The 11,079-nt window shown below is 38.2% G+C and overlaps 1 protein-coding gene across 1 annotated transcript; it reads right to left on the reverse strand.

Moving 5' to 3' along the window:
* Positions 1 to 983: 983 nt before the first annotated feature.
* On the reverse strand, positions 984 to 10,849 carry LOC105540516 (serine/threonine-protein kinase RIO2-like). Its single transcript, XM_011981184.1, has 5 exons — positions 10,679 to 10,849; positions 6,735 to 6,873; positions 5,600 to 5,716; positions 4,986 to 5,161; positions 984 to 1,129 (listed from the first exon to the last, which is right to left on the reverse strand). The coding sequence occupies exons 1-5, from the start codon at positions 10,742 to 10,744 to the stop codon at positions 1,037 to 1,039; spliced, it is 591 nt and encodes a 196-aa protein (XP_011836574.1). The 5' UTR covers positions 10,745 to 10,849; the 3' UTR covers positions 984 to 1,036.
* Between the last annotated feature and the right edge of the window lie 230 nt (positions 10,850 to 11,079).

Raw genomic sequence — 11,079 nt, forward strand, 5'->3', positions numbered from 1 at the left:
TTTTCTCTTATTTAGACTCACTCTTGGTGATCGCATCCAGATTAATGGTTTAAATACCACATATACACTGATTTTAACGTAGACTTCTCTAACTCCCAGGCATCTCAAACTTAACATGTCCAAAATGGAATCTCTGATTCTGTCCCATCCTCCAACTCCAAAATGCTCTTCCTGTAGCTTTCCTGTTTCTGTACAAGGTAGCTTTCTCCCTCCAGTTAATTTGCTACTCAGGTCAAAAACTTTGGTGTCACTATTGTCTCATTCCTTCCTTCACATCCATATCCAATCCCAAATCATGTTGGTTCAACCTGCAGAACACATTCAGAATCTGACTGCTTTTCATCACCTTCACAACTATCACTGTAATCAGAATTACAACCATTTCTTGCCTAGATTATTGTAATGGCCTCCTAACTTGTCTTCAAATTATATCTTTGTCTCCCCAGAGTCTATTAATTCAGCAGGCAGAGTGACCCTCTGAAAACACTGAGATCACTGATTGATGAGATCACATCTCTTCTCTGCTCAAAATACTCCCACTCCAATAGCTGCTAATCTGAATCAAAATTTGGTAAGGTTTCACCTTATTAGTGAGACTTTTCTCAACCACCTTACATAAAACAGTAGTCTCTTGTCCCGTTAGTACTTCCTATCTCTCTTAAACTCTGCTTTTTTTTTTTTATCCATAGTACTTACTAACAATTGACAGACATTTCCTTTAGTTATTTATTGCACATCTCCTTCCATCAGAATGTAAATTCCATGAGGGCAGGGATTTTGTTTTGTTCACTATTGAGACTAAAAGGCCCTGGCACCTAACAGTCTCTTAATATGGAATGAATGAATGAATCACAGAGATTACAAAGCTCATATTGTCAGAATGAAACTGGGTTTTTAATTTGTCTTTGAGTCTATTCCTTTAAATCAATTTTTAACCTCCCAGAGGCAGTATTTCATTAACTAAAAAAAATTTTATTAAAAACCCTGAAACCTAAATTCATTTATCAGCATTCATGGCTTTAAGAATAATGAATACTTACAGTGGATAACCATTTATGAGTTCCATGACAACTGCATGACGATTGTAATCAATTGGCTTTGGAACTGGAAATTTCCTCTCATACAATGCCTAAAACATTGCAAAACAGGTGTAAGCTAATGAACAGGTCACTACTCTTTAAAGAACAATTAAATATATACCTTTCCACAGAAAAACACACAATCCTTTATAAAATTATACTTAACACACAGTTATTTATGCATAGCTTATTTATTCACTGCACAGAATAAACCATACATAAAAAGCAAATTTTAAACAAAAGTTTGAATTCACTTTTCTGCCAAAAATGAACATTTACAAAATGTTATGCACTGTGCTGGGGTTACAAAAATGAGTGTTAAAAAGTTTCTAAACAATCTAAAATTAGTGTTAAAAAGTCCCCAAGAAGCTTACAGTCTCTTGGGGTATATCCTTTCCTATTTTGTAAGTCTCTGACATTTGTTGAAATGTGCTCAAAATATTCAAATTGGAAACAAATTGTAATTTAGGAGATACTCATCTTCTGACATATTGGGAAATGAGGCATTCTAAGAGATCAGCCATTTTGGTTTATAGGGCACCAATCTTTTTCTCCAGGCCACAATATGCAATATAAACCTATTATGTGAAAAACATATACACTGTTGTTGTCTGATTCCAATGTTAAGACTCTCCATACAGCTTTTCCCCTGTGCTTATTGTCTTCAATCTTATTGTTTACAAAGCCCTGCTATTACTTTCTTTAAAATATCTCAGATTTATGCCCTTTGACATTTAGAATGCTAGTATTAGGAATGGCAAAAACTGCAATTACTTTTGCACCAACATATACTTGTAAGGAGGCATTTGTTATTTATACCTCATTACTCCACAGGTGTTCTAGCTTTTGCCATCATACCTAACCTATTCTATGTACCAATACCAATAACCTGCTGATGTTAATACTCCATTTAAAAATATATACATTGGACCGGGCACAGTGTCTCAACGTCTATAATCCCAGCACTTTGGGAGGCCGAGGCAGGTGGATCAGTTGAGGTCAGGAGTTTGACACCAGCCTGCCAGCATGGTGAAACCCATCTCTACTGAAAATACACAAAAAAATTAGCCAGGCATGGTGGCACATGCCTGTAGTCCCAGCTACCTGGGAGGCTAAGGCAGGAGAATCGCTTGAACCCGGGAGGTGGAGGTTGCAGTGAGTTGAGATCATGCCACTGCACTCCAGTCTGGGCGACAGAGCAAGACTCCGTCTCAACAACAACAACAACAAATTTTACATTGTCTGTAAATATTCTTTTCAGTTTGAACAACTTTTCCTGGTTTTCAAAACTCTTTAATCCACCTGTACAGTCCTAGTTCTCCCAATATTCTCTCCAGTACATACCAAGAAATGCAGTCAGGACAGTCACCTCAGTGTCACCTAAACACATAGGGCTCACACACATTCATGTCATTGTCCATACCACTTCTCTGCCAAAATGCACTGTTTTAGGGTCAAATAATACCCAAGCTTCATGGCTCCACTCAGCTCCACTCACTACCTGAAACCTCCTCCATCAACTATTCTATCACTTACTGAAGTTTCTCTAAACTCAGTATATAATTTAAAAAAAAATTGTTCTTAGACTTGCAGTGGTGGCTCACGCTTATAACCCCAGTACTTTGGGAGGCTGAGGTGGGTGGATCTCTTGAGGCCAGGAGTTTGAGAGCAGCCCGGGCAACACAGCAAGATCCTGTCTATAAAAGCAGGCATGGTAGCACATGCCTGTGGTCCCAGATACTTGGGGGGCTGAGGTGGGAGGACAGCTTGAGCCCAGGAGGTCAGGGCTGCAGTGAGCTGTGATCGTGCCACTGCACTCCAGCCTGGGAGACAGAGTGAGACCTTGTCTCAAAAATAAATAGATAAATAAAAGGTTCTATTTCATATGTGTTTGTGTTATCTTCTCAACTTTAAGACACAGATTGTACTGGTTATTTCTTTGGCATCCACTCCTTCACCCCACACTAAACCCCAGCAATTAATTTCAAAAGGTTGCCTATCACTTACCTTCTGTGAACAAGAACCAAACAACTTTCCACTTCCCAGATATTTTTCTTTGCTTTGTTTTTACGTACTTTTTTTCAATGTAGACCATTTTGAGCATACCTTGGCAGATCAACAGCATGTGATAAACTCAAAGATTGTGAATATTTGTCTAGAACTTGTGCTATCGCCTAGAACTCATGCTATAGCCCAATCTTTATCTTATTGTTCCTCTCTTATGAAAAATCAACATATTTAAGATGTACATTTATGTGCAACCAGATTCCATTCCTATACCTTCAATATAAATATCCTGAAAAACACCTACTACAGTTTTGGCAAAATGTGTAAATGATCCCTACCAAGCTGCTCATTTACTGACTGAATATTACAAGATACAAACTATTAGTATAAAACAAGAAATACATTAACATGTATGGTATCAGTAATACTAATTTATACTGCCTTAAGAAATCTCCCATGATTAGTGAAAATGTAAGTATACAACCCACTCAGAGAACAAGCTGAATCCTCAAGGAACAGTGTGTTCACACACTGTAGCAATCTTCAAATTTTTTTGAAAAATGAAGATAAACTATGACAAATCATACTGGCAGAATAATAAAAACACAATATTGCCTTTTGTTTAACTTAGTTATTGTTGAATATATTTAATTTGGATATTATTATATTTAACAAACATATGCTGAACTTAATTTTGAAGGCAAAAAGTTAAAAATAAAGGTTTTTGTTGTTTTTTTTTAAATGTCAGGGGAGAGTCAAATGTAGTCCGCCAGTACCCCAAAATATGCAGTCAAGTTCCAATATTTGGGGTAACTGCAGGGATCGGCATACCTGAAGTGCAATGAATAGGCCTAACCCTGAGAAAACCATCTTTGAGAGTTTGGCATTTCATCTGCCAGGTTAAGTATTTTTTTTCTATTTGGATAAATGTATGAGGTACATACAACATTTTGTTAAGTATATATGAGTAGTGATCAAGTCAGGGTATTTAGTGTGTTCATCTCCTGAGTACAATACATTTTGTTTACTATGGTCACCCTACTCTGCTATCAAACATTGAATGTATTCCTTCTAATTGTATGTTTGTACTCTTTAACTCACTTCTCTTCATCCTTACCTCTTAAAAACGAAAGATTTTTACCTTTTTTGTTTTTTGAGACAGAGTCTTGCTCTGTCAGCCAGGCTTGAGTGCAGTGGCACGATCTTCACTCACTGCAACCTCTGCCTCCTGGGTTCAAGTGATTTTCCTGCCTCAGTCTCCCAAGTAGCTGGGATTACAGGTGCCCAACACCATGCCTGGCTAATTTTTGTATTTTTAGTAGGGATGGGGTTTCACCTTGTTGGCCAGGCTGGGCTCCTTACCTCAAGTAATCCGCCCACCTCGGCTTCCCAAAATGCTGGTATTATAGGCATGAACCACTGCGCCCAGCCAATTTTTACCATTTTTAATATACATATAAATCTATAAATGATATTTGTTCCTTTATGTGAAACAAAAAACTAGCCAACTTATCTGAGACACTGAGGTTTCTACAGATGATAATTGCCTGGTGTTTTCAATTAGAAACAGACATATGTATAGCTATATACATTGAATAGACATATATACATCCACACATACATATTTGTGAGGTAACAGCATCATTAATTATTTTTGGCTCTTCCATCTTGTCAGCATTATAGAATGTGTTGCCCTTATGCATTCGTAACTATTTAAAATACCTTAACATAGAAGGGAAAAGAGCCCGAATAATCAACAGTTATTTAGGACTGAGTCTGCCTGTAGGAATTGAGTCTAAGGTTAGACAGATGTGGGGACAACAGAATCACACTTGTCATTAAGGCCTTTGAGACACATGTATTATTTGGCTAAAAAATGCATGACTATAAAATAAATACCTTCATATAGGCAAATTCCTTCATGGCAGAGAGACGCGATAAATAAAGCCAAGACACATTATGCCTATGTTTATGATAATCACGTTTGTTTTTCAAATTTCGAAACGAGGTTCTTCCTAGTCTGTGAAGCTTTAATGCAAATTGTTGTCCTTCCTCATTTGCAACAATGTAAATATCTAGAGGCAAAATTTCAAAAACAACCATTATTACAAGTGTATTCCAATCAGTTAAAACAATTCTAACTTTCTCTGATTTTGTTTCAAAAATGTCATTTTTCCTAATAAAGGTTGAGTATCCCTCCTCATCCAAAACCTTCAGACCAGAAGTGTTTTGAATTTTGGATTTTGGTATATTTGCACATAAATAATGAGATACCTTGGGAGTTATTAGAATAAAATTAATTCCTGGTATAAATGAACTTTCAATGATAGACTTTCAGAGAGAAAATAGTAACCTACTAATTAAGGGCACTTTCTGATTTGTATTGCTTCCAATCAACTTTTCGATTTACTGTTTAGTTAGAGAAAAGGGAAAATTAAAAGAGGAATCCTTTCTGAAGGGAAAACATAAACTAAAGCAAAGAAAATACTTTGCACAGTACTATTATCACTTACCTGATTCTTTGCCAACACCCATCTGGTTTCCAACAGACTCAACTACTTGCCTAGAAGAAAGTGTTTTCAAAGCTAGGTAATCATATCCTGCATTTGTCAACCGATAGCCCTGGACAGCTAGACAAAATCAAAGGAGAAAGACCATATTTCAGTTACACTGTACAACTAAGTCACATAAGTTCAAGTCATAAGAAATATTTAACAATGGAAAGTCTTCGTTGGAAAAAGATAAACTACCCAGGCTCACAAGTTTCCAATTTCTTCCTATAATTTGCATTTCTTCTCCAATGTACTGATAATCAAAATGTGACCTAAAGATAGGTCTATAAGTATTTGTGACGAGATAAAAGGAGGAATTTAAGTTCAAATTTTTTTTATCAATTTGATCTAGAATTTATGTCTGTTTTTGTATATCCATTATCCATTTCATTTTTCTAGTAATTTTTCTTTTGTAATTTATAAAAGGAAGGATATGTGATAGACTAATCCCTCACCACAGATGGTTTCAGAAGTAATGATCCAGGGTATGACTGCTGATTGTATTTTCCAAAGATGGTAGCCACAATATCTCTATCCTACATGCTCTTCTGCAGTATTCTACATGCTTTTCTGTAGTACCTACATGCTCTACTGCAGTATTGTATATGCTCTTCTGCAGTAGTCTATACACCCCTCTGCAGTATCTACCTGCTCTTCTGCAGTACTCTACATGTTTTTCTGCAGTACTCTACATGCTCTTCCACAGCACCTACGTGCTCTTCTGCAGTACTTACAAGCTCTTCTGCAGTGCTCTACATGCGCTTCTTCAGTACCCTACATGCTCTTCTGCAGTACCTACATGCTTTTCTGCAGTACTCTACATGCTCTTCTGTAGCACCTATGTGCTCTTCTGCAGTACCTACATGCTCTTCTGCAGTATCTTACATGTTCTTACTACTACTCTTTCTCCACCTCCTTTGATCTGGGTGTGCCCTGTGATTGTTTTGACTAATAGGATATGGCCAAAGTATGTTTTGTCAGTTATTTGTTTAATGCTTTATTGGTCTGGCAACTTCTACTTCTTGACTTTTGGAACACTTGCTCTGGTGGAAACCGATTACTTGAAAAATCACAAACGGTGCCTCAAAATACTTACTTTTGGTACACTCCCAAGCTATGAGTTTATGTTTCACTAATTCTCTTAAAATTTTATTACAGCCACCATGTTTAAGGCTGGCTATAGAAGCAATCAAACTGCTGGGAACAATTTCATGGTTCTTCATGCCCATTTCAACCTGAAATTAAAGGAATTATTACATAATCATAATCAACACAAAGCCTTGTCTATCAAAACCCTGTGAAGAAATTAACTTCTCCTTGAAACTTTCCTGACTATGCAGTTCTCCAACTAATTCTGAGACATAATCACTTCTGTCTCTGAAAATACTTTTAAACTGCAATTTGAAATCTAATCACTGATATATATATATAGTCTTTCCATTTCAAGAGTAGGAACTGTGAATGCTAGACATACTGATGACATTTGGTAAAAGCTAAAATACTTGATGACACTTAAACATTTGTCTTTAAAAACTACAGATGTGCCAGATATTTATTAAGCAGGTATTTAATGAGAAAGTACTAAATGTAGGCATTGTAGAGGATATAGATATAGATATATACATATGAATGATAGACTGGATAAAGAAAATGTGGCACATATACACCATGGAATGCTATGCAGCCATAAAAAAGGATGAGTTCATGTCCTTTGCAGGGACATGAAGCCGGAAACCATCATTCTCAGCAAACTAACACAAGAACAGAAAACCAAACACCGCATGTTCTCACTCATAAGTAGGAGCTGAACAGTAAGAAGAACATATGGTAACAGGACGGGGAACATCACACACTGGGGCCTGTCAGGGGGTTGGGGACTAGGGGAGGGATGGCATTAGAAGAAATACCTAATGTAGATGATGGGTTGATGGGTGCAGCAAACCACTATGGCACATGTATACCTGTGTAACAAATCGGCACGTTCTGCACATTTACCCCAGAACTTAAAGTATTTTATATATATATGTGCTTTTTATCTCTGAGGAATTTTTATCTCATGATGAAGATTTTTAAAAATGGTACACATCTAAGTTTATTAGAAGGTAAGAAGTGATAAGTGCTTAAAAAGGTAGCTCAGGGCAGAATAATACTTCTAGCTGAGGGATCAGTTCCGAGGAAGATACAAAACTAGAGACTGACTTTTAAAAGATGTGGGCATACAGAGAAAACAGACAAGGGGATATTAGTGAAAGAAAAAGATTTGAAAATGGCACATATGCAAGAAAGTACTGACCACAGAGAATAGCTGAGTACAATCGCAGCTCAGATGGGATAGCATATAGAGTTCATGCAAACACGGCTGGAAGATACTTCTAGGATAGAGAAGGCATTAAAATGTAGACCAAAGATTTTTATATTTTATCCTGACGAAAGCAGGACACTCTTAAAGATGTTTAGGCATGGGAGACACATGAACAAGGTTATTTTAAGGACATTAATCTACCAGGAATATGCAAATTGGCTTACAGACGGCAAAATCTGAGGGGGTACTCTGGAGAACTAAGACAGAAGTCCAGCTCAGAGGAAAGAGCACCCAGAACAGGGTAAGTGGTAGTGGTACTGAAAGGAAGGAATTAAAGATCTTCAGGAAGTATTATGGGAGAGCTTGGCAATTAAATGTGGAAGGGTAAAGGGAATGGAAAGCCACAACTGCAAGTGAAGAGGAAAAGCAAGTTTTAAGATTATATACATATATATTTTTTTATAGAGCTTGGGAAAAGAGAAAGGGGGTAGAAAAAAATTGAATTTGGTCTGAGCACTAAGAGTCAAATAAAAATGTTTAAAGGAAAATTGGCGGCCAGGTGCAGTGGCTCATGCCTGTAATCCCAGCACTTTGGGAGGTCAAGGTGGGCAGATCATGAGGTCAAGAGATCGAGACCATCCTGGCCAACATGGTGAAACCCCATCTCTACTAAAAATACAAAAATTAGCTGGGCGTGGTGGTGTGCGCCTGTAGTCCCAGCTACTCGGGAGGCTGAGGCAGGAGAATCGCTTGCATCTGGAAGGTGAAGGTTGCAGTGAGCTGAGATGGCGCCACTGCACTCCAGCCTGGTGACAGAGTGAGACTCCATCTAAGAAAGAAAAGGAAGGAAGGAAGGGAGGAAGGGAGGGAGGGAGGAAGGAAGGAAAGGAGGAAGGGAAAGAGGGAAAGAAAGAAAAAAAGAAAGAAAATTGGAAAGGGGCCTATATTTAGGAATGAAGTTATAATTAGAAAGAAAAATTGTCAATTATTTTATAGAAGTGAGAGTTGAAGATATGAAGTGGATGCAATCACTGAGCAAGAGATAATGGAAGAAAAGGAATATTTGGGAGCAGAATTGTGGGGCAAGTTCATATTGAAAGCTAAGGGCCGCTAGTCAAACAATGATTATTGATATAGGAGGAGTCAAAGAAGTAAAAGAGAAGAGAGGCCCAAGAAAGGGTACCAACACTGGTAAGATTCAACTGAGACTAGAATGTCATATTTAATGACTAAGTCATTTCTTAGTGAGCTTTACAAATAATTTAAATATTACAGCGCCAATGTTTTGGAAGATAAATCTGGCATCATTTTGATGTCTCACCAAAACCTTAACTTTTAAATTTAACTTATTTTCCATGCTTTGTCTCTGCCTCCCCCATCCTCTAACACTCTTACTTTTGACCCCTACTTCTGTCAGAGGCATTAAGGAATGAGTGTGCTGAGGAAGCAGGAAAGGAAGGTATCTTTCAGAACTGATAGGTTTTCATAGAGAAAGTCCAGCTGATTAGAAGAATCTACATGAGAGACAAAGTAAATATTGTCTTCCAAATTTCACACTGATTTTGCATTTGATAGTTTAATCCTTAAGTGCTATTTAAGATTAATTTTAAAAATCCAACACTTGAAGCCTTAACATAATACCAGAACTGGTGTGACTCACATCGCATATCCTGTAACATAATTACACAATATAGGTAGTCCTTATCATGCGGTTCACTTTTTACCAAAAGATAACGGCTCCTAAATAAATGTACTGCTTCACTGTACAAATGTCTCGATCTATGTATTAATTTCTGTGCCATACGACTAAGGCCATAAAATCAGATTTTGTTACTCCCCTGATCAAAAACATTCAGTGGTTACCCCCACACTCTTTACCAAGCCTCCAAGGCTCTGTAGTACGTAATCGCTCACCTTTTCCAGCTACATCTCCAACCATTAGTGTCTGTCTCACTTTGCTCCAGCCACACTGGCCTTTCCTCTCTTCAAAGACTTTTCTGCCTCAAGGCCTTTGCACTTATTACTTCTGTTTCCTCTGCCTCCAACTCTTTCCAAGGACTTCACTGGGCTGTCTCCTTCTCACACAGCTCCTACTATTCCCCCATTCATTCTTTCATTTAGCGAATGTTTATTCATTGTCTACCAAGGACGTGCCCCTCCTCTCCACCAGATACATATACTTTCTATGCCATTATCCTTTATCATTTTCATAGCATTTATCCATTATCCTACTTATTCGTTTACTTGATGATCTGTCTGTCTCCACTTGTCTGTTTGAATAAGTGAACCTCCTAATGTTGCTACTAAAAACCCGACAAATATGTGTTGACTGAATGAATCAGAAAGACTGCTATGCGACTGAGTCTGTTAGTAGGGAAGTCAATATTATCAAATCTTAGGAGAGGCCTTAAATCTTTCACAGCTGGTCGGAAGCTCAGGATCAGAGAAGTTTCCAGGCCACAGAGATGCGAGCGTTTGTTTTCTGCGCAAGGCGAATAGCAGCAGCAAAGAAGAAAATTATTAGAAGATGGGACCTTTGCCCTATCTGGGGGAAGGTAAGGTCCCAAACAAAACCTTTTAAAAAATCCAACTCTCTGATGCTCTCTTCTCCATTCCCAGCTTCTGCCACGTCCTGGGTCCCAGAGTGTGCCTGCTCAGATCCCAGAAAACTTGCAGGAACAGGAAGAGGTCACACAGTGGTAAGAGGCAAGGGAGAACAGGAACGGCGGATTTCTTACCGCGGTCAAGACCCTGAAGTCATCTCGGCTCATGTAACGCAACTTGGCCACATTCACCTTCCCCATGGCGGCCCCTGTCCGAGCCCAGATGCCTCTCCCACGACAGCCGGAAAGCGCAAGGCAGGTCGTTATTCCGGCCTCTAAGCGCTTTACAGCTGCTGGATGGCTCGCGCACGCGCTGCGTCTTACTATAGGTCCTTGTTAATAGATAGAAGTGCTGTTCTCATTGGTAAAGGAAAATAAAACTACTTGTATGTTTTATGAAGCATATAGTATGTAACAAGTGAACGTTTTATTTTTGTGTAATTTTTGCCTTATGACTGAGTTGGCGGAGTGTAGATGCTCTCTACAATATGCCTTTTTTTTTTCCCATATCTGTCAGGACTTGCTGCCTCAATGAC

This window comes from Mandrillus leucophaeus, unplaced genomic scaffold (genome assembly GCF_000951045.1).
Source record: "Mandrillus leucophaeus isolate KB7577 unplaced genomic scaffold, Mleu.le_1.0 Scaffold2205, whole genome shotgun sequence".
In the NCBI taxonomy this organism is placed as follows: domain Eukaryota; kingdom Metazoa; phylum Chordata; class Mammalia; order Primates; family Cercopithecidae; genus Mandrillus; species Mandrillus leucophaeus.

Bases quoted from the DNA above. Each gene is read 5' to 3' on its own strand.
- LOC105540516 (XM_011981184.1), bottom strand. From the start codon at position 10,744: ATGGGGAAGGTGAATGTGGCCAAGTTGCGTTACATGAGCCGAGATGAC. The intron at 6,874-10,678 runs GTAAGAAATCCG...CTTTAATTTCAG, and splicing joins ACTTCAGGGTCTTGACCGCG to GTTGAAATGGGCATGAAGAA. The intron at 5,717-6,734 runs GTAAGTATTTTG...GATTTTGTCTAG, and splicing joins AGCTTGGGAGTGTACCAAAA to CTGTCCAGGGCTATCGGTTG.